Source organism: Ptychodera flava, chromosome 5, assembly GCF_041260155.1.
Source record: "Ptychodera flava strain L36383 chromosome 5, AS_Pfla_20210202, whole genome shotgun sequence".
Lineage (NCBI taxonomy): Eukaryota > Metazoa > Hemichordata > Enteropneusta > Ptychoderidae > Ptychodera > Ptychodera flava.
In genome coordinates this window covers 47,449,357-47,473,993 of record NC_091932.1, presented here as the reverse complement: position 1 = coordinate 47,473,993, position 24,637 = coordinate 47,449,357, and the positions used below count along the sequence as shown (strand labels likewise).

Sequence of the window (24,637 nt, the reverse complement as noted above, 5' to 3'; positions counted from 1 at the left end):
GGTTAAAACAATATCAAAAGTCATTTCACATTTTCATGTAAGCTAATTTATAATTTGCATGTCTAATGAGCTTTCACAGCTCTGCATATATTGTTTGAAGGACTTGGCCAACGGTAATTACACTTGCTATATAAAGTGGTGATACAATGACAGCAGTAAAGGAACTGTTATATTTTTATTTCAGCTAATTACATATTTGTATACTTCATGACCTAATCGGCGGTGATTATTGTTCATTACGTTGATCATAATATTTTCAATGAAGTTGCAAACATGTGGCAAAGGTTAGAATTTACACATAACTGCAATATATAATGAAACACGTGAGCATTTTCAGTTTATATCTGGTCCAGTATTTTTTAATGCAGCCCGTGTCTTTGTGCAAAACGCCCCCAACGGCCCGGATGTTTCTAAGTTCAGTTGAGAGGTCACAAGTTCATCCAAAGCTTAGTACATGGATGCCCGGGTTCGTACTCCCTCCAGGACCGTGGTATTACATAGCCGTCGCCGCGCGGTTAGGCGCAAATTCAGTGAATTTTACGTCTTTCTGATATATTTTTCAGCAAAATTTGAAATATAAAGATGGAATCGGTGGAACTAATGAACAAGCCTTCGGATCATCTTCTTTCGGGTGTAAACTTTAATGGCTGTGGTACCAGGTCATTCAAGTTCAACAACAACTGGGATGTTTTAAGTCAACAAGGTACGTATGGTCAATTTGAACTGAAGCGGAGCTGAAACTCGCTGTAGGTCCGCAGCTGTGGTGTTTTCGGGCGGGATTTCTGCCTTTTATGGGCTGGTTTTGACTTTCACGTTTTTAACCCCGCCATTCATTGCCCACGGGTTACCGGTAAAAACGTGAACGTCAAAACCAGCCAACAAACGGAAGAAATCCTGCCCGAAAACATCATGCACCACAGCAGCTGTGGTTCCACTTCTAAGGTGAAACACCCGTATATAAGTACTTGTGATCTGGTACACTCTGACGGCCTATGTGACCAAGAAAAAGATATTTTTTCAGGGTCAAAGGTGTAGGTTTTCCGGTGTGTATCTCAAAACACTGCAAATAACGCACAAAATACAATGTACCATAGAGATAGACACAAGGAACCTTATCAAATGCTGCGACAGAAATACCCAGCCGGCTGTATCATTATTTTGTAGGGGTAGCCGACAGTGTGAAGTAGTAAACTACCAAAAATGCGTATAGGTTTGCTCGCAGTGGTACTGTAGCGAGACCCTTGACCTGAGCGCCAGATGCCACTAGAACCACTGAAACATCACACTTAACAGAACGTATGACTTACTGAACTAGGCAAATTGTTTTATGGCTGTATTCAGTCCCTCATACCTTTTGGGCACCCCTAAAAATAATGGTTCACTGGGTACCTTTTGGGCACCCCTAAAAATAATGGTTCACTGGGTACTCCTGTGTCAGCATATTTGACAAGGTCAGACACAATTATTAAGTCCTGCGTATGGATCATGGTGTGTGTTCACGGCGTTGCACGGCCTCCACAACACTGGGAACACACAGAATCGTACGCAGGGCTAAGGAAGACACTAGGGAGCCGTTGTTATTTACGGCTGGGAGATTGGAGGAATCTAAAGGGGCCACTCAAAAAATTGAAAACTACAAGGTGGGTTGTTCCAAATGTGGAGATAAGGGGGTTACTCAGTTTGGGGTGCAATATGAATTGACACACCGGGATTGCACCATTTCACACATCAAATTCTCAAAATTTTCCATGCGAGAGGGCACCCCCATCTCGTGCACTCCCGTGTGGGTGTTCTGACAGGTTTACTTTGTAAAATCACAGATTGAAAATGCCTCTATGATTGCACCAGGCTGCACAATTGCAGGAATCAATTACAACATTTTCCACGCAAGAGAGGATGCAACCCCCTCTGACACTTTCCCCCTAAGCCTGCTGTGTGTTCTCCCCCCCCCACTTTGAAATTCTGCCCTGTCAGATATCTTAGTGAAAACCCTGTCACGATACTCATACAAAGTAAACAATACTATATGATTGGATACTAGCTATACCATGAGCTTTTATATCTACATTTTGTTGTGACTTAGACATTGATTTTGTTGATTTCACCTTTTTCAACCGTCATGAGATAACCAATGATAATCTAGCAGGGTATACCAGAATTTGAAAGGTCTTTACTATTGCTGTATTTTTGTAAATTTTACTATTATATGTATTGGTATTTAACTTTAATAGTGATGGGGGTTTCAGTCAAAATTTCTGACTTAGAGAAAGGGGTTACTCAAATTCATCATGGTTGCTGGGGGTTATTCAAAACTTAGGAGCTTCTGATGAAATTCCTCTGACCCCATCACACCCCCAGTCATAAATAATGATGGCTCCCAAAGCTCGGCGTGGCAGGGCTGTTGTTCCTGGGTTTAGGACTCTCACCAAATAAGGCCATAGCTACAGTTCTGTGGATTGAGGTTTTGCCTTGGTACATGTATTTTGGTTAGATGGCGGTGCAGGTCAACCCAAATACCAAGGCAAAACCTCGAGCTACATTACAGCAGCCAGTGAGGCAATTCAGAGCTCTGTCAGATACAAGTAAGGAATAGTGGACACACCAGTGATTGCGAACTAAACAGAAATTTCTTAGGGGCTCTAAAGTAATCAGATGAGTGGACTTCCTAGGTCACTAACAATACTCAAACACAGTGATTAGATGAGTGGACTTCGTAGGTCACTAACAATACTCAAACACAGTGATCAGATGAGTGGACTTCCTAGGTCACTAACAATACTCAAACACAGTGATCAGATGAGTGGACTTCCTAGGTCACTAACAATACTCAAACACAGTGATCAGATGAGTGGACTTCCTAGGTCACTAACAATACTCAAACACAGTGATCAGATTAGTGGACTTCCTAGGTCACTAACAATACTCAAACACAGTGAGTCCACTTTTCTTAAGTCTTTCCTATACATTTATTTCCTGTATACATAAGTTTATGTGCCCGAGAACAGGTGACACTTTGCCGGACACCAGGAGGGCAAATTGTCTCCTGCTGCGAGGGCACATAAACCCACGTATTCAGGCAATAATATTTGTATTAGGCCAAAAAAAGAAAAAGAAATGTTTCTGGTCAGCGCGCGCGTCACTTGACAGGGCCTGAAAAATACGCTTGCCCGATGCCCGGGACAGACTGATTTCTAATACGGACAAGCGCAAAACTAGCCCTCACTTGCCCGCGGGCAGAAAGTTCAGAGTCAACTCAGTGTTTTGCCAAGAGTGCGTTCTTTCGTCTTTTGATGCAAATTAGAAACAATGTCCCTCGAAAGTACCAGACATGGGTCACTCTGACGCACTCAAATCGGGACTTATTTTTTTCGTCTCAACCGAAACACTAAAGAAAAATCAGTTACTCTGTTACAGTTTGCGATTCATGGTATGAGCATGGAGGTAGTAGAGAAGGAGTCACAACTAGGCGGAGATCAAAGGGACCATGTGTTTTGCCGCTGTTTGCCTTACTAACTACTCCATTAGCACCAACGGGACTTGCAAACGCGTTTTCTCGGATTTAGGAAACAAGATTAAGTTCGTTCGGGGTCGTTCGGGTGTTTCGGCCGTCCCTCGGCAGTTGACACATCTTCAAACATGGCGTCACGTGTCCAAGCGTCGCGTCGGGAAGTTCGAGTCGTTCCACTGATTTTGATGTACACGATGTTAAAGAGGTCGAGGAACAGATAATTGAGGAAGGGAGCTTTGGTATCTGCAAAGGTGCGGAGACTGAGTTGATCATAGCTTGCGATTACAAAAAAAATGCCACTATGGCCTACATCGTAGAGCAGCATTGTTAACACGCCAACTTTTTCCAAATCCAGTTCTTGGTTCTTGCCGTGTTTTATCATGTTGTACTGGCATTAATGATAAGGTTAAATAAGAAAGCATAGCTTTTAACTGCTACGTCCATGACTTTAATGAATGGTGGCGACATAAAAACAACACGTACGATGCATTGAAACAAAGCGTCGCAATGGCGTCGCGTCATAAACACCCGGGAAACGCTGCAAGTTTAACCCACGCTCACGGCAGTGCTGCAGTCCGCTGCACCATACTCAGTACATGATTGAAAAGTTCGTGATCAGAACTTTCATTCTAACAAGGAAAGGTTCCTGCGATCGAATGTAAAGTATATAAAAAACGACGTTAAAATTACCAAGATTTTGAGAATGAAAAACTTAAATTCCTTGTAACTTCACTTTTCGTGGACGGAACGTGTCGGTTCTAACACTATCATGACGCACTTGACCCAAGCTACGCATATACAGTCTTTGCGCATGCCTTATGACACTGTGGAGAAACTGAGTTGCATTAGCAAACCCAGGTTAATTTCACTCGGTTCGGTTGCGAAGGTACCGTCGGCAACGCAGATGGCGGGAAAGGGGTGTTAAACAATGGACATAAAGGGATTAAACCAATGGTGCACAATAGTAATAAACGTAATTATCTCAGTTGTGACTCCTTCTCTACTACCTCCATGGTATGAGCAAGTCGATGTGCGTCCACTAGCCACTGGACCCTAGGGCAAATGCCCGGCCACGTACACTCCACTCATTTTACATGTAAAATGTAACGAGATAATGACCAGACAATGTTTGAAGCGGAAGCCTTAATTATTTTAAAAAGAACAACTAACTTTTCACCAAACAATTTGGACAGTGAAACAGTAAAGCAAACTTTATTTTTTACATCCATGACCCAACTAACCTGCTAGCTATAGTAGTACACAGTGTCACGGAGAATGAAATTTCTAGCCACACTGCATGGAGCATCAAACGGCACTATGTGGTGTGATGGAAGCTCACAACTATACCTAAAAATATCAGTAACTCCAAAATGTTGATGAAGCACTATATTCCTGTCTTTCAAAGTAGTATTTTGCAGTCAGAAAGTTCTCCAGAAGGAGTCTCATGCCACTCTTCGATCGTACGCAGCAACCTTGTGTAGGTCACCATGCTGAATTCCTTATATGGTCAAGACCCCCTATCTTGATTGTAGCGGACCTTAACAAAAGCCACCTAGCTTGTCAAAACCGTGGTATAGCAAGTTGCTATTGCTATTATGAAAAAAAAGGAGTTCCTCTCAGATGTTTAGTGTTTTCAACCTATTTTTTTTGCGATTTCAATGAAAAAGTATTAGTCACTTGGGCAATTATAAAAATGAAGTGAACTTTACGGCAGTAGTGAAAAAACCATGTTAAATGTCTGCATTAGACTATTGTCTTCAATCACTTCTGGTTTTGTAGTCATAAGTGTGATGAAACATCTTACTAGTATTTATTTCTGTTAAACACATCTAATGCGGTAACTGGCAAGAATTCCAATAAAAGACTGAAGCATATTAAATTAATTTCATTATGGTAATGTCCTTTTTTACAATTAAACACTGTAAAACCACCAATTTGTCACAAACCATTGTAGAAGAGGTCCCACAATCTGGGTAAGAGCAGAATAATTTTTTTTTGGAAAATTTTCAGGGCAAGTGAGTTTCTGCTGCGGACAAGTAGAAAAATAGAGGCTACTTGTCCGGGGACAAGTGGATAAAAATTAAATTTTTCAGGCCCTGCTTGAACAACAGCGCGTCACCCTTTTTTTTCTGTTTGTGGCAGGCGGCTGTGGCTGACACCAAACCAAAATAGCTGAAGAGAAAGAGAAAATTCTGTGGGGGGCATGATCAGTGACTGCATGAACAGTATATATGTGACTATATTGATAAAACTATAAAACTGACCCTCCTCCATCCCTTGAGCGAAAAAAAATAAAAAAAAAATAAAATAAAATAAAATGCGCGTCGCCGCACCATTTTTTAAAGAAAGACCTGACCAGAAACATTTCTTTTTTTTTTTTTGGCCTTACATGCCTCTTCACTGTTAATGCTATATTGCATTTAATAGTTACATGCACGGCATTCTCAAACAATTTTACCATTATTGAACAGCATTAAACAGATTGTAACGAAAGTCAAAATAGCAGTGCACACATGGATATTTTCAATCTAGCATTACATGTCAGTGTCTCCATTACTTGTTGTTGCAAAAGTGGAACGGCTTCACTAGACAGAGTAACTATAGAAACCAGTATGTCGTTCACACAGCCCGCTGACTCCCTGGATGTTCCTATTCAAATCAATGCACTGATTTGCACTCATATCGAGGCATGTAATAAGATATCACTTTTATCAACAATAGGGCAACATGACTTCCAGAGTTTTATCAGATGTTTAGAGCAGTATTTGTGTATTGGTTAAAGTCATAGAACTATGTCAAAAGTTTAAGGTTTACAATGAAGTGATGAAAGAGCTGTTCCCACAGTGTGGTGAAATTATGAGCAGTGTTTGATCTAGAGTGCGCCATTGCGCATTTTGCGCAAAAAAATCAGCTATGGCGCTATTTTCACAGGCCATGGCGCCATTTCGGGCGCAATATTTCAAGACCGGCGCCTGGTAGTTTGTTTCCGCCAGGCCACTATGTTTTACGCCCATGCTCTACGACAACACGAGGATTTACCGTAACGTGGTGTGTATTCAATCACGACATTTTGCGACAATGACGTAAGTTGGGCTGACGTCTTTGACGGGACGTGTGCAGAAGGCCATGCGTAGCTATGCCAGCTGTACGATGGCGATGCCAACGGTAGGATGGTTACTCTGCCGCACAGTTATCGTAACGTTGCTTGGATAGTCGTTCGAGGCGGGCGGCCGCAGGTCGCCGTTTACTTGGCCAAGTAAACGGCGACCTGTGGCCGCCCGCCTCGAACGACTATCCGAACAATGTTACGATAACCTGTGCTCTGCCGTGGCTATATCTGTAAAGCCGTCGGGTTGTCTCCTCACCCACGCCCGACGATGGAGGTACAACGATGGAAGTGTCAGAAACTGACACGCAGACTGATGTTGCCGGTTCGCAACACAACCGGACCCCGCAGGTGAATACAATTTTGGGAATTTTACCATTAACTTCGATATGTAAGGCTACCATATGTAAGCTTAGACTGTAGTACGTTATGATCAAATAGCAAGCAATGCTTATACGGTATAACTATTTTACATGATGGAGTGGCCGGGACTGGTATTCAGTGCATGGTGTCGTGGCCGCTAATTTCTGACATTTCTTGGGGTGATCAAAATATCCGAGTGGTAGGGAATGGTTATGTTTGTAAACTGGCTGCGAGTTTCCGAGGACAAGTCACTTGTTTATTTATTCGTTTGGCAGTGATTCGCATACCAGCGTGGTAGCCACGAGGGGTTTCCAGTCGTACAAAAACGGTTTAGATATTTCATATTTCTGTCATCGAACAAATGGAGAAGAGAGTGAATGTTTTTGTCTCAGTTTAATTTTTCTCTAGTATACGTAAATCTAGTATTTTACAGGTTTGATAATTCATTTACGTGAACTTATTTACGTGAACCCCCAAATTTTATTTTAGTCCTTTACTCTAAACTTGAAATTTTGAAGAAATGTAAGATAAAGGACACACTCTCAAATCTAAGTTTATTATTTCTCTGGATACCAAAATCTAGTATTTAACATTTTTAATAGTTTATTTTTTTAATTTATTTACCACCACCTTTTATTTTTTTCCTTTACTCTTTACTTAAAATTGATTCAGAAATGGTACATGTTAGGGTGAAATTTTTATTAAAATCAGATTTGGCATTTCAGTGTTTACAGCTCAATAAAAAAATCATATTTTCTTCTCTCAGGTGAAGTGGCTGTCACAATGGCACTGGCTGTACTATGGACATGATGAATGGTAGCTGATGGTACATGTCTGCAATAAAACATATGCATAATCATCAGTATTGAGTTGAGAAAATGGTCAAAATTTGAAAAAAAACCCCGAATAAAAGTGTGTTATTAAATGTTGACTCACCTGTACGTCTGTCTTTTTGAAGAGATCCTTCTTGCGGGGAACTGCCAGTCACTGCAGTAACTTCATATTATTTGATTAAAGGGACAGTAGCTGTCACTTTTAATAGGCTGCTTTCAGTGTTTTTATTCTGAGTATCAAAATGGTTTTTGTAATTCTTAAAAAATCAAGTTTGTCAACAAAGTCTGTATATCCACTCTATTTCTAGCAGTGGTATTGTTGACAATTGAATCTAAATTAAATTGTGAACAATAAGGGTTTACTATACAACTAAAACATGAATAACTAAAGCGTAGTTGACAAACTGAATGCTAGTGAAATAACTTCAAGCTCAATAGAAAACTGTCGTTGTTGGATGACACACAGAAAGAAAAATATCAACAGTTACAGCTACTGCACCTTTTTTGTCAATTCCTTTAGCACAATGGAATCTGTCTTTGCAAATGTTGCCTGGCAACCCAGTCTGTCCATTATAAGCCTTTTAAAAACGATTAATTGCAATTTTAATTTGATTAATAATTCTGGGGGACCACTTTTTATCTGCTGGTTGGGATCAACAAGGGCCCTCTTTAAAAATTGCAAGGGGCCCAGCATGGCCCCCTTTTTTTGCCAATGGCCCCTTTTTTTCATGGGAGTGGGCCTACGATGGCCCCTATTTTCGAAGTCCTAGATCAAACACTGTGAATGTCCAGGTTGCTTAAGATTCCAGCAGTTTTTTGAAACTTAGTTGTGCTGGAGCACATTGTTATGGTGTTTATATTTTCAGTGATCAAATATATTTTCAAATATCTGACCATTTTTCTTTTTTCAGTTAGGGAATGGTATCATAGATTTGCTGTTAATGTTAGGCCAAATAAAAAACAACGTGCCGTTCCTATAACTTGACTTACCCTATTTTTTACCTGCCAACCCTAAAGTTTTCAGAGTTTCGTAAACACGGAAGTAAAAACAATAAGAAAGAAAAAACCCATAAACATCACACATTTATTACTTGGCATTTGATTTTTGCTTGAACGAGGAAGTCTTTTGTTTTTTTCCTTTTATCTGTATGATACATTTTCTGGAATGTTGTGGCCTGTGTTGACTGCCCTGACCCCCTAAAAATGCATATTTAAAATAAAAATACTTTGGGAAAAATTCCTGCCGACCTACCTACCCGATTTTGAAAAGCCATGTTATGGGAACAGCACAATTTATTAGTTTTTGGCTTAACTGTATAGCTTCTTGATATTGAAACATTTTTTATTTCTTTCAGAGTGTTGTGCAATTTTCAAAGGTCTAAAACATGTTTACAAAATGCATGAGCTAGTGAAACCATTAGAGACACTGACTGAAAAGATGTGTCAACAATATCAAGACAATACATTATCAATGAAAGGTAAGGGTATACAGGGCAGATGTTGAGTTTTGTTTGGTATGGTGTGTTTATATGTATCTGCTTGTGGATCTAACACAAGAATATGCTACATACATGTAGTGCACATGTCTACATCATTTTGCTTTTCAATGCAACATTGTAATATGGCAGCCATTTTGTCATGCTCAGATCTGTTGCATGTACATACTGTAACTCAATAGATTTTCATTCCAACTTGACTATGAGTGTGACCATGTTTTGCGGTAAGTGTCTGTAAGTTTGATGTCAAATGAATGGCCTAAGGAAGGATTCACTACCTCCTAACACAGTACAGCTGAACTAGTCTCGTACCTAATTTTTAGCGACGAAGTTACGTAACTGAGGAAGCTTATAGAGTTTGGAGAGGCAAAATTGACGTCATTTCCGTCAACAACTTCCGTAAAACTATTTTGTCACACCACGTGATCAGTGTTATTTAACGACTACACTAGCATACCTCCATGGCATACCATTCACGTTGCACACTCACTATCAGCGAAAATACCAGATCGTGTTGAATTGACATTATAATTGAACTTAGAGCGTACGTGTGAGTGTATTGGCTTACATGAAAATGCGATAGACAATGATGCATTTACGTTAGAACGTCCATGCTCGATCAAATTGTTTTTGTTCTGTCAGTGTAAATTACGAGATTGGTGGATGTTGACGGACATCATGCGTGCGTTTGGTCCTGACATGCATGTCGTTTCGATCTCCTTTTTACTGTGCAGGGGAGAATGAATAACGTTCCTCGTGGGTTTCAAATATGTCAAAAAAATACAAAGTTTTGAGTGGATTTACAATTTCGTTTGTAAAATTACGAGCGAAAATTTCAGCTTCCCATTTCATCAGCGCGACCGTGCAAGAAACCACCTCAGTCTCGACATCATGCGTGCGTTTGGTCCTGGACATGCATGTCGTTTCGATCTCCTTTTTACTGTGCAGGGGAGAATGAATTACGTCCCTCATGGGTTTCAAATATGTCAAAAAATACGAAGTTTTGAGTGGATTTACGATTTCGTTTGTAAAATTACGAGCGAAAATTACAGCTTCCCATTTCATCGGCGCGACCGTGCAAGAAACCTCAGTCTCTACAACCTCCACATGTAGTACCACACGAACATGAAAGGCCGGCCTCTGAAACAGTCAGTGTGTAAGCCTGTGGAAATTTGCGTAGTGTTTTTTCTCATTTAACTTGGCATATTATCAGCAAAAACCTCAATAATTCAAGGTAACCCTTTCTTCTCAATCGCTTCCTGGAGTTTCAAAGTCATACCAACGAAAATGAGTGAAAAATTTCGATGCAAAAATCGTGCATCGGCGAGAGTAATATGCGTAAGCTTAAAGAGACTGAGAGTATTCATAGAGAAATAGCCCATGATTCGAGCTTGGTTTTCCTGTTTTTCGTTTGAATTTTGGCCAAATAGTCGCTTTTTAGCAGGTTTTGAAATTTTTAAAGCATCTAAAAATATTAAAATGACTTTTCATTAACAAACTAAAAAAAAGTAATAAATTCAATTATTTATCTACAAAAAAAAAAAATTTCGGCAGGCTGAATCATGCAGCTAAAAAGTGAACAATCAATGTTTTGGACAAGTGCATACGTGTGAGTGATTTTTCGCGGGGATTCCCCGACCGTTCATTGCTGTGGCGCTCGAATACGCAGTCAGTTTCTGTGAAACGGGATGAAATTTTCTTTCAGGCGAGGCGTTTCAAGTTACTCTTTAGAAAAGTTACTTATTTATCAGTTGTTGTTTTACTGTTTCATGACACATGTTTCTGATTCAATCACTTGTTGACCTGAAAAACAACGATATTTAGTACTTTTTCAACAGACTTTTAGTAAGTACCCGCGGTACAGCTGTCAAAACACTATCGTTTTCAAAGTACATTTTGAGTGAACTTTGTAAATGAACATTCTGAACCATTGTGTAATGTTATGCTTGGAATTTTGTTGCTTTTGAGGTTTATTCGTGGTTTTTTGTTTCTTTTATATCATCAAACATTGACAAGTAAGCTTGTAAAACTAGCCTTAAATCACTTAAATTAGAATTATGTGTTACTTTCTGGTTTTGTAACATGTAAAGAAATAAATAAGTTGATTTCTTTTGATCCTTTCCACTTATTGGTATTTTTTCCTGGTTTAATATTACTAATATCCTTAACCTTTAGTCTCTACAATCTTAGAAAAAATGAAACGATTGATTTAATAAAAGAAACTTATTGTGACACAGATCAGTCATTTTCATAACTCTGGTTCAAAATTCAGTGTGCTATACTCATATCTTGGCAGTGCTGAACTCTTCTATCATAGTATCTGCAATTGAAGAATTACTTCACATAGAATAATTTGTAAATGTAAATCAGTGCTGTTTAAGATTATTTAATTGTCAGGGTGTTGCCAAATCTTGTGTGTATATAAGTATGTCCGGTTCTGAGATGAGCTATATTGGCATACAAAAGGAATTTGTTGATAACTGACAATTTAATTAATACAGTCAATTTTGAAATTTACTCAAAACTTTTGAGACTGAATTTGAAACTTTACTAAGGATTTTTGGTAGCTAGAGGGGAAACAGACATACTAGTGTGATGGGCGGACCAGAAAGTCCATGGAAATCGAGCAGGTTGTTCTTACATGAACATTGCTGTTTGGTGTGTTGATTCAATGTAACACACTATGCTAACATGTTTCAACACCCAAGGAAACATTTGTAACTTTATAGTCAATGCGACATATTAATAAAATTATTTTAATTTTGTATTTGAATATCACAAAACAATGTTGTGATCATCGCAGTCCAGCTAGCTGTTATGAGTAAGCATGTGTACTTGGCTGGACCGATCAAGTTTCTGCAAAAAATCATTTCACCATCAATGACAAGCTAAAGTGACGTCTTTAATAAATGTGTCCATTCAATATCCAAAGACAATCAAGGCTATCAATGACACGAAGAAAGTTTGTTTAGAATTATATTTTCGTTTTAAACTACAGTTCTTTGATGCAGTGTGGTCGTCTGGCAATCCATCATCACGGCAGATGTAGTGCATGCAATACACAGTCCACACTGTCCAATCATGCGTGCTTATTTTCCTGTTATAATTCAATTGTGTCAGAATTTTGTAGCAAGGAACATACAAAATCTAATTTATCTTGTAGATAAATCAATTTGGATGATCTATGTTGATCTATGCAAATTCCAAGTTTGGTGGACATTATGTTTTTTGCCTTCATGTACAAGATGGCATGTTTTATACCAAGCTGGACGCTCACTGCTAAAAAAACAATAGGTTTTATTACAGTTTGTCATTTCCACCCTTTCTTTGCATCTTTCTCAGCAACATTCCCCAAACCCCTCTCCTTGCATCCCTACCGCTAAATGCACGGAGGAGCACAGTGTCATATCATTGACGCTATTTTTAAGGGTTGAAATTCTGAAGTCACAGGCCTTCTGTATGAGCTTTACTGGGGTGCTGCATGAATTACAATGAACTACAGTGTGTGGAGGAGGGGGTCACAGTCAGAGAAATTGGAAGAAGTATGTTATGATTACTTGAACCACACCACACTTTTTAAGGACGGGGATTTTTGTCAAGTCATATTTGGACTGTGATGTCTTTGCTAGTTTACAGGGTGCCATACATGTGAATTCGAATCCCATCAAGAATTTATTGTTTATGGGTAGATCTCAATCCCTGGTTTTTAGATTACTTCTTGCAGACTTTGAGTACATACCGTACATTTTAGCCCTTTGTTTTTGTTTGAAATTTTTATCAAGTCAGTCTATAGTTCTACTCAGGAATAAAATAGATGCAATGTGTTCTACAGACTCTAACAAAAATAATCATGTGATGTTGGTACAAACAAACCAATATGCACATGTTTTTGGAAATAAATGTGTTTCTCTGTGTGTTGTGTGTAAGGCTGGTAAATGACCTGCGCCCTGAAGGAAATTGGCTGACTTTGCACTCATTTAACTTGAAGTTGTTTACTAAGAACTGTAACAGGAAAAATGTGCCCAGAAATGTATATGTTGGCCACCATTGTGTGAAGTATGAATGCTAGAATTGATTTACATAATTCATTGATGTTTAGCATCAGCTTCAGGTGATCAGTCAGCTAAGTGTGCCAAAATGGCATCATTTTACAAGTGGTATAGCCACAAACTGATGACGTTAAATCGCAAAACCCAGAGGCTTGTAATTATGGCAATGTGTATTGTGTACGGTGATGTGATATCATCAGTTTGTGGCTATACCACTTGTAAAATATTGCAGCCAATACAAACTGATTGTCAGACATTTTCATGTCATTTGCTGAGGTTTTACTTGATATTGATCTCTCTGATCACTCATGGTTTTGATAGCTATGCTTTCATGTATACTCATATTGGACTGAAGAGTTAAAAATATATATTGCTTTCACAACTTTGACTTAAATATTTTACATATGTGCCCATACTTTTTTAGTCCCAGGACGAAGTCCAGGGGACTTATGGTTTAGGCTCCTTCCGTCGGTCCGTCCATGCTGATATCTCAGATATGCCTGAGTCAATTCCTTTCAAACTTGGTACAAGGATAATACACTATGACATACATGTGCACGCCCATTATTTTCAATGTGGCGTGTATAATTAGTACTAATTTGCATAATTAGTTATTTTTGAAAAAGAGCTTTCTCAAGAGACTACCGGTACACAAAGTTTGATAAAGTTTGTACACATGTTGGTCACACAGAGCTCTGATAGAACACAAAGACATCTCTCAGTATTGTGTCAATTAATTGCTAATTTGCATATTTTATGAATTTTCATAATTCCTGTAATACTTCAATAAATACTGACTCAAATTATATGAACCTTACAGATGTTTATGTACCAGAGCTGTAACTTTGTGCAAAGTCATTAAGTAGGATCACGTCAATTAGTAGCTATTATTTGCACATTTGAGAATTTGTAAATAGGGTGCTATATCAAGAAATACCGACTCATATTTGATGAAACTTGGTACAGATGGTGATATACAAGAGCTGTAGCAGTATGCAAAGACATTTAGCAGAATCATGTCGTGTAATTGCTAATTTGCAGATATAATGAATTTCATCATTGTATAATATGTCGAGAAATACTTACTCAAAATTGATGAAACGTGGTACAGATATTCATATACCAAAAGATATAACTGTGTACAAAGACATTTTGCAGGATCATGTCATTTAATCACTAATTTGAATATTTGATCCTTTTCTGTAATTAAGGAAATATGTCTAGACATACTGCAGCAAATTTGATGAAACTCAGTAGAGATGTTTTGCACACAGCGTTGTAATAGCGCAGAAAAAAATTAGTGATATTTTGTCAGTGAATTAATCTGCATATTTAATGAACATTCGTAATTAGTGTGCTATGTCCAGAAATACTGCACAACAATTGAAAAAGCGTTGTACAGAGATGTCAATCTCTTTATTCTCTGATAGTGTGTGAAGACATTAGGCAGTATCATGTCAATTAATTGCCAATTTGCATATTAAATGAATTCTTGTAAGAAGGCTGATAAATCAAAAAATACTTCATCAGATTTGTTGAAACTTAGTAGAGATGTTGAGCTCTTGTTGCTTTACCTGTGTATAAGGACTTTTATCACTATCATGTTAATTAATTTGTATATTTAATGTACTTTCCTCATTAGTGTGATATGTCCAGATATACTGCTTCAAATTTTATGGAACATGGTACTGATGTTGATCCTCTACTAGTAGTGTAAAAGTGAACAGCAACAACCTGTTGATAAATTATTGCTTGACTTATTTAATGACCTTTTGTCATTAGGGTGGCAGCCCAGATTGGTTAAACAGGGAAACAATGTTTGTATTAGAGATCTATATTCTGAATGATGGCACTAAATCTGATGACACTTTCTGCTGATGTTGATCATACAAAGATTTATCAGTCAAGAAAGGCATTTTAAATTTAGCAGTACATGTATCAATAGCTATTATAGGAAGTCTCTTCTGTATGGGGACATTTTTGGTTCACATCTGGTGTTCTGATTTTCTTATGTCAAGAGTCATTGCCTGGACTTGTTTCTTGTGGATTAGTTGAATTTTGACATTTCATGAGCCAGGGCATGACATACTAAAGGACATACATTTAGTTTATTACTAATAGGCGAGCGGCAGGCTCACCTATTTTTCACACTTAATGTACCCACCTTACATACAGCCACATCATACATCATTTGAAAGCTTCTTATCTCTACTTTAAGAAAATTGACGATGTGGAGCTGCCAAGTAGGGCCATAACCCCCTAATTTGCATGATTCACATGGGCACCCAATTTGCATAAATGTGATATAAAATTAGGAAATTCATTGTTAACTACTCTAAACACACTTTTAAACTATGATGTGATTTATCAAATGAAAGGTATTTGCATGTAGAATACAAAATTGATATTCGAAAAGATATTTAAAATGGTTTTACTGAAATATTTTCATATTAATACTGAAAAAAATATTTTACCCTTTTGAATAACAATATTTTAAAAATTTGAACACATACAGCCACATCATACAGCCACATAATACATCATTTGAAAGCCTACTGTCTCAACTTGAAGAAAATAGACAACATTTAGCTGTCAAGTTGGGCCTTAGCCCCTAATTTGCATAAGTCCCACGGGTATCCAATTTGCAGAAATGCGATTAATATTCGATATTTATTATTCAGCACTCAAAACATACTTTTAAACTATCGAGTGATATATAAAAGGAAAGGTATTTGCATGCAGAATACTAAAAAGACATCCTAAAAGATATTTAAATTCATTTTACTGAAATATTGTCTTATTTATATTGAAAAAATATTTTCCCCTTTTCAATAACAATATTTAAAAAAATTTAATACAAAAAGCCAAATCGTACAGCATCATCATACGTTATTTGAAGCTTACTATCTCTTCTTCAAGAAAATTGACAATGTGGAGCTGTCAAGTACGGACGTGGCCCTTAATTTGCATAATTTACATGGATACCCTATTTGCATAAATGCGATGTAAAATTAGAAATTTATTAACTACTATAAACATACTTTAAACTATCGAGTGATATATCAAATGAAAGGTATTTGCATGGAGAATACAAAATGGATATCCAAAGAGATATTAAAATGATTTTACTAAAATGTTTTCGTACTAATGTAGAACAATATACTTTCCCCTTTTGAATAACGATATTTCAATAATTTTAACACATAGAACCGCATCACACAACCACATCAAACGTTATTTGAAAGCCTATTATCTCTGCCTCATGAAAAATGACGATATGTAGCTGACAAATAGGGCTTTAATGATTTAATTTGCATAATGCACACGTGTACCTAATTTGCATGAATACGATATAAAATTACTAAAATCCATTGTTAAGTACTCTAAACTTACTTTTCAACTATCAAGTGATATATCAAATGATAGGTATTTGCATGTAGAATAGAATCATGAACTCCAAACGTGTATTCAAAATATTCTTATCGAATATTTTCAATTAAATCGTAAACATCTTGACTAGTTTTTAATATTCAAAATATTGTGTACTAAATACAAATAATGCTAACGTTATGGGGATAAATATCTGAATTTGTTTTGCAATTGATTTTTTGTTTAGTAAGGATACGCAATCTGGAACCTTTTACCTTCTAATTCACATATAGCTGAACAACAAGAATACATAAAACCAATTGGAACTAATTCGGATAATTTGGTCTTCATATTTTGCAAATTTTCTAAAACGTTTAGTGCTCTATAGTTGAGTGTTGAAGTATAACAAGCAGATGAGCTTAAATTTGCAAATTAAACCGACATTACTTCACCATCCAATTATCCCAAATTAGTTCCAATTATAAATAGCTGTGTGTTGAATGGCCCTTTTGTATTATTGATGTCATTTTTGTTTCAATTTCTCTAGAAATCTTGTTTTGATGGAGACATCATTGGTTACTACATCTGTGTTACATCTGTATTTTCAGTTCAGTTATATGGAATATGTAGACGGAAGGCACCATATTTCATTTATCGTATTTATTGTTATATAATGAAGGAAAAGCAACTCAACACACCGTTCATATCTTCGTTGTTTGCATTTTGTGTATGATATTGTGTATATTGTCAGTGTATATTATGTTTGGTTGTTTTATATAAAGTGTTAATTAGCCATGGCGATTATTCCAGTTAACAGTAAATACTAGCATCACTTACAAGTTGGGACGCCCACGAGGAAAGTTCGTGGGCCGCCCAATTATAAGTGGATGATGCAGTCCAACCTTTCACAGATCAAAATTCATTACTATTTTCTCAAATAAATTGTGAAAAAATAAACAACATACATCAAAGATACGACAGATTTTACACGGAAAATTGAGACAATAAAAGTTCCGGCCAATGCAACATTGGTAACACTAGACATTGTTTCAATGTACACTAATGCAACGCACAATGAAGCAATGGAATCAGTTGACAGAGCATTAAATCAGGAAAGATCATCAAATGATTGCATAATCAAACAACCAACAACAAAATACATGATAGCTATGCTGAAAATGATCTTGAAAAACAACACTTTCAAGTCAACAGTGAATTTTATCGTCATGTATTTGGGTGCGGTACGAGATCTCCAGTTTTACCAGAAATTCCCGACATTACATTTCAAAAGACGAAATGAGAATAATTCAGCAACACACTGAACAAATATCGCTCTGACTGAGATTCATACTTTCAAATTTTTGAAAGCTCTTCTCAAGAAATCATATCGTTAGACCTCATTATCTATAAAGTCATCGGTGGAACAAAGAGAACATTCTTGACTGCAAAACACACACAAAACCAACAGATACATTGCGGTTCATGAAACCAAACGGCAACATTCAAGGGCCTTGTTAAACGCGAAACATTACGATACACTAGAACAATCATGCAACAACAAGGCAATAGAGAATACAAGATATTTTCGAGATAAAAGTAATGAAATGCGACCAAACGATTCTAAATCTTGTTTAATTATTACTAACTTTAGAAAATCGGATGACATTTAAATGTTATTAAATTTTCATTAAATTAATTTCAAAACCTTTGAATCGTAAAAAGTAAAAGGGAACCAAAACATTTTCAGGTCCCCTATATGCAGATCAAAATCTCTTTATGGACATAAAGGGGTACGGCCTTCCTTGATAGCTCCACATTGTCAATTTTCTTCAAGTAGATATAATAAGCTTTCAAATGACGTGTGATGTTGCTGTATGATAGGACTGTATGTGTTAAAATTTTTAAAATATTGTTATTCTAAAGGGGAAATATTTTTTCCATATAAATATGAAAATATTTCAGTGAAATCAATTTCAATATCTCTTTGAATATTCATTTTGTATTCTACATGCAACTACCTTTCATTTGATATATCACTCGATAGTTTAAACGTATGTTTAGAAAAGTTAACTATAAATTTATAATACTATATCGCATTTATGCAAATTGGGTATGCGTGTTTATTATGCACATTAGGGGGTTATGGCCTGATTTGGTAGCTCCAAATTGTCAATTATTTTGAAGTAGAGATAATAAGCTTTCAAATGATGTATGATGTGGCTGTGTGTTGTGGCTGTATGTGTTAAATTTTTTAAAATATTGTTATTCAAAAGGGGAAAATATTGTTTTCCTTATAAACATGAAAATATTTCAGTACAATCAATTTCAATATCTCTTTGAATATCCATTTTGTATTCTACATGGAAAGACCTTTCATTTGCTATATCACTCGATAGTTTAAACGTATCGTTAGAGAAGTTAACAATAAATTTCAAATGTTATATCGCATTTACGTAATTTGGGTACCCTTGTTAATTATGCAAATTAGCAGGTCATGGCCCTACTTGGCAGCTCCACATCGTCAATTTTCTGAAAGTAGAGATAATAAGCTTTGAAATGACGTATGATGTGGCCGTATGTAAGGTGGGTACATTAAACTCCTAAAATAAGGCCCTTTTTGGGGATTCGTCGCTCGCCTATAATGTCTACTTGTTTACAATCCAATCCAATTGAACATCTGTCAAAATCAGGGCTTTGGTACCTGCGTTTCTTTTTTCATGCGCATTATATTGACTTCAATTTTTAGTCACTTCTAGTGACAAAGTCCAAATTACAAGGGAGACTATGTCATTGTCAATGACTTGTTCATATCATAATCTGTCCCTTGCTGTGCTGTGCTATGGATGTGACCTAAGGTTTGGATTGAAGATTGGTATGATGGCTATTGCTGTGCTCTTAACTAATCCAATAAAATCCATGAAAAAGTTCAAGTTTCGTCCAATATTACATGAAGTCATCAGTAACATCAAAAGCCTACCTCTCTCTGTCCCAAGAGTGCTCTATGGAGCCATGGATGTACAAAATTTGTACATCCATATGGAGCCATGGATGTTACTACCTTACTCTACTTAACTGTTTGATATTTATCTCTTCACTAACAGATGTATCAATAATTGTACAAAGCCTTGTGCTACGTGGGCTGATTACATTGGAATATGATGTGTCCAAACCAGAGAACAGGGATGAAGACCCAACTCCACCTCATGAGGGTGATCATATTGAAAACCAAACTACATTACACAAAGATTCCTTCAGTTTGGTGGAGTGCCATTCTCATAATGGTGACGACAATGATGGTGAAATCAGCAATGAGTGTGGTGAAATTTATATGAACAGCAGTGATGATGGAGCACATGGCTTGAATTATTCAGGGGCACAAGAAAGTGAATGCGAGGGGCTTGCATTGATCCATTCTGAACTCAGGCCATTCCGACGCATTGAGTGCAGTAAAACATTAGTCTCAAATGGCAATCTTGAGACACATACTTTGACCCACTCAAATATCAGAGCACATACATGTAAAGAGTGTGGTAAAACATTCAGCCATAAAAGCAGTCTTAAAAGGCATATGTTAACCCACTCAGAGATCAGACCGCATGAATGCAAAGAGTGTGGCAAAACATTCACGCAAAAGGGCAATCTTAAAAGGCATATGTTGATGCATTACGATGCCAGACACCATGAGGGTAAAGAGTGTTATAAAACATTTGCAAGGAAGCGTAGTCTTAAAAAGGGTATGTTGACCCCCTCAAGTATCAGACCACATGAATGTAAAGACTGTGGTAAAACATTCAGCCATAAAAGCAGTCTTAAAAGGCATATGTTGACCCACTCAGAGATCAGACCGCATAAATGCAAAGAGTGTGGCAAAACATGCACACTAAAGGGCAATCTTAAAAGGCACATGTTGACCCACTCAAATATAAGACCACATAGTTGCAAAGAGTGTGGGAAAACATTCACACTGAAGGACAGTCTTAAAATGCATATGTTGACCCACTCAGAGATCAGACCACATGAATGTAAAGAGTGTGGTAAAACATTCACACTGAAGAACAGTCTTAAAATGCATGTGTTGACCCACTCAGAGATCAGACCACATGAATGCAAAGAGTGTGGCAAAACATGCACACTAAAGGGCAATCTTAAAAAGCACATGGTGACCCACTCAAATATAAGACCACATAGTTGCAAAGAGTGTGGGAAAACATTCACACTGAAGGTCAGTCTTAAAATGCATATGTTGACCCACTCAGAGATCAGACCACATGAATGTAAAGAGTGTGGTAAAACATTTAAAGTGAAGGACAGTCTTAAAATGCATATGTTGACCCACTCAGAGATCAGACCACATGAATGTAAAGAGTGTGGTAAAACATTTAAAGTGAAGGTTAGTCTTAAAAATCACACGTTGACCCACTCAAATATAAGACCACATAGTTGCGAAGAGTGTGGGAAAACGTTCACACAGAAGGTCAGTCTTAAAATGCATATGTTGACCCACTCAGAGATCAGACCACATAAATGTAAAGAGTGTGGTAAAACATTTAAAGTGAAGGACAGTCTGAAAAAGCACATGTTGATCCACTCAAATATAAGACCACATAAATGCAAAGAATGTGGCAAAACATTCAAACAGAAGGGCAGTCTTAAAATGCATATGTTGACCCATTCTGGTGTCAGACCACATAAATGTGAAGAGTGTGGTAAAATGTTTCGCAGAAAGGATGATGTTACAAGGCATATGGTGATCCATTCTGGTGCCAGACTGCGTGAATGTATAAATTGTGGTGAAAGATTCAGCCACATAAGCAGTCTTAAGAAGCACATGATGTTGACCCACACAGAGATCAGGCCACATCAATGCGAAAAGTGTGGTAAGACATTTAACAAAGAACAGGATCTTATTGGGCATATGTTGATCCATTCTGGTGAGAGGCAGCATGAATGTAAAGAGTGTGGTAAAACATTTACACTGAAGGATAGTCTTAAAAAGCACATGTTGACCCACTCAGAGATCAGACCACATGAATGCAGAGAGTGTGGTAAAACATTTCGAAGAAATGGGGGTCTAATTGACCATATGTTGATCCATTCTGGTGCCAGACCTCATGAATGTAAAGAGTGTGGTAAAAGATTCAATCATAAAAGCATTCTAAACAGGCATATGATGACCCACTCAGAGATCATACCACATAAATGCAAAGAGTGTGGTAAAACATTTAAAAGAGAAGCTGGTCTTATTGGGCATATGTTGATCCATTTTGGTGTCAGACAGCATGAATGTAAAGAGTGTGGTGAAACATTCACACAGAAGGGCAGTCTGAAAATTCACATGTTGATCCATTCTACTGTCAGGCCACATAAATGTAAAGTGTGTGGTCAAACCTTCACAGAGAAGTGCACTCTTAAAAAGCACATGTTGACCCATTCAAAGATCGGACCACATGAATGTAAAGATTGTGGTAAAATTTTAACTCAGAAGGGTAGTCTTATAAAGCATATGTTGATCCATTTAAGTGTCAGACAGCATAAATGTAAAGAGTGTGGTATAACATTCACAGAGCAGGGCAGTCTCAAAAAGCACATGCTGGACCCTTTGATATCAGCCCACATGAATGTAAAGAGTGGTAAAATATTCAAAAGAAAACTGGGTCTTCATGCCACATGGGCATATGTTGATCCATTTTGGTGTCAAACCCCATGAATGTAAAGAGTGTGTAAAACATTTACACACTAATCTTAGAAGGCACTTGTAGACCCATTCTGGCATCAGACAGCATGAATGTAAAGAGTGTGGTAAAACATTCACACTGAAGTGACATCTTAACCCTTTCACCCCCAGTTCCCTGTATACAGGTCCAACTTTACCATAGAAAACAATGGATTTGGGACAAACCATGGTGGTGAAAGGGTTATTAGGCATATGTTCACCCACTCAAAAATCACATGAACACAACAGCTCAGATATTAGACATTACAAGACCATGGTGATATTTTACCTTGAAATAATGATTCTATGAGACTTATATTGATGAAACCCGATGGGTCATAGCAATCAAATAAAGAATCTGACACCAATTACACAGGATTGTCGAGTTTTGTTTGTTTTATTTATAGAATCCTAGGGCAGACATAAGAGACATGTGATGCCCCTTGGAAGAACAGACCTCTTGAAGGCAAAGAATGATGTAAGACATGCATGCAAAAGCTTTTCACATGTAAACATCAACGTAAGCTGGTAAAAGATTTTCATTAGAGAAAAATCTTTGTGCATACAAATTGATCCAATAACATATCAAACCTTGTGAATGCAAAGAGTGTGAGACAGAGGGGAGTAAACTTGTCTTACGGTAATATATACATGTTAACTCTTTAAATACCAGGCCTTGCTAATGTTAACTAAGAAAATAATTCAAACAATAAAACCATCCTTGATATACCTTGGTGAACGCACTTAAATACATGACTTCATTAAATACCAATAGAACATATGAACTTGGGCTTTCGATATCTAGATTGTTAACAATTTGTTCCTGACTGTATCTTGAAATTATTGATATCTTTGGTTTTACACTCATACGGCTGACAATGTTTTTCTTCATCTCATGCAAAGTCTGTGTAATAAACTAGCTCTGCTAAATTTTTCGTAAAATCTGGTCCTGAAATTAGGGATATTTTTGTATGCTGCTGTTAGTACTACCAATAAAATTACAGTAGCTCTTATGAGGGCACTGTTAGAATAATATTATTGAAAAATATTATGTCTAGTGTTCCTCTGTGACAGGTTGGTCATTGTATGGCTGATCTTTCAGCACTGAGAGGGGTAATTTGGTGACTGTAACCATGCTATGATTATGGTATTATTCAAATCATTGAATTACAGCTTCAGACTGTTTTTAGCTCACATTTGATTAAATCATTGTGAGATTATCATATAAGCTGAAGTCGGTGGTGTCTGTATGTATGTATGTATGTATGTATGTATGTAAGTATGTACGTATGTACAGTATGGCCGTCAACTTCAAAAACTCACAAACCGCTGCTCTTTTTAGTGCGGTATTTAATCTGTGGATGATTCCTGGGCTGTAGATGCGATTTTGTTCAAATGAAGTTTGCAGTGCCCAAATTATGCAAATGAGCTTAACTAATGTGAAAATTGTCAAAAACCAATAACTCCAGAACCGCTGGTTTGATTGCTTTGAAAATTGGTATGCAAGTACCTGAGGTGGACCTTAAACAGTTTTATGTCATGAAGATATCTTAATTTTTATATTTTTGGTGAAATTTTGAGTTAGTTTTCTTAAGTAAAAATTCCAGCCCAATTTTTTTTCAAATTAGGGTTGGATCTTTGAAAGGCTTTTTACCCTTCTAATTTGTTGAAATTACGACAGACTTTGAAAAATTACTGTTTTGGAGCAATTTTTGTCATTTTTGGTCAAAAAATCGTAAAGAATATTTTCTTTTTAAAGCCCCTGGACAGAAAGCTTTTATATTTGGTACACAGATGTCCGGGGATGACAATAGTTAGATATATGGAAGTTGTCCTGAAATATACAAATTTGTATTTTTAAGATAATTTTGTCATTTTTGGTCAAGAAAGCTTGTTCTCAAAATTGCTTATCTGATAGCTTTGTAATTTGGTACAAAAGTCCTGAGGGATGTTATTAGATAAATTTTCTGCTCAAAGTGTTGGGAAGCCCCCAAATTTTATATTTTAAGTAGTTTTCTCAGTTTGTGACCTTAAATGACCTACACCAACCCAGGATATGTTGTGAGACAGTTTCGAAGGCTGTGAACATAATTTTGTCATATTTGGCATCGATTTGTAGTAAAATTTGACCCAGATAAAGTTGAGGTAATTTTTTTCATTACGGATCAATTTTTGCAATATTTCCATGTAAGACACATAA

The 24,637-nt window shown here is 37.0% G+C and overlaps 1 protein-coding gene across 1 annotated transcript; it reads left to right on the top strand.

The window, feature by feature from the left end:
- Window positions 1-425: 425 nt before the first annotated feature.
- LOC139134143 (zinc finger protein 11-like) lies at window positions 426-23,938 on the top strand. The gene is made up of 3 exons (XM_070701063.1): window positions 426-703; window positions 9,166-9,288; window positions 19,826-23,938. Exons 1-3 carry the CDS (start codon window positions 583-585, stop codon window positions 22,429-22,431), a joined length of 2,850 nt encoding a protein of 949 aa, XP_070557164.1. The 5' UTR covers window positions 426-582; the 3' UTR covers window positions 22,432-23,938.
- The last annotated feature ends 699 nt before the right edge of the window (window positions 23,939-24,637 follow it).

Coding starts and splice junctions, on each gene's coding strand:
- LOC139134143 (XM_070701063.1), top strand. CDS start 583: ATGGAATCGGTGGAACTAATGAACAAGCCTTCGGATCATCTTCTTTCG. Junction 704..9,165: donor GGATGTTTTAAGTCAACAAG/GTACGTATGGTC, acceptor TATTTCTTTCAG/AGTGTTGTGCAATTTTCAAA. Junction 9,289..19,825: donor CAATACATTATCAATGAAAG/GTAAGGGTATAC, acceptor CTTCACTAACAG/ATGTATCAATAATTGTACAA.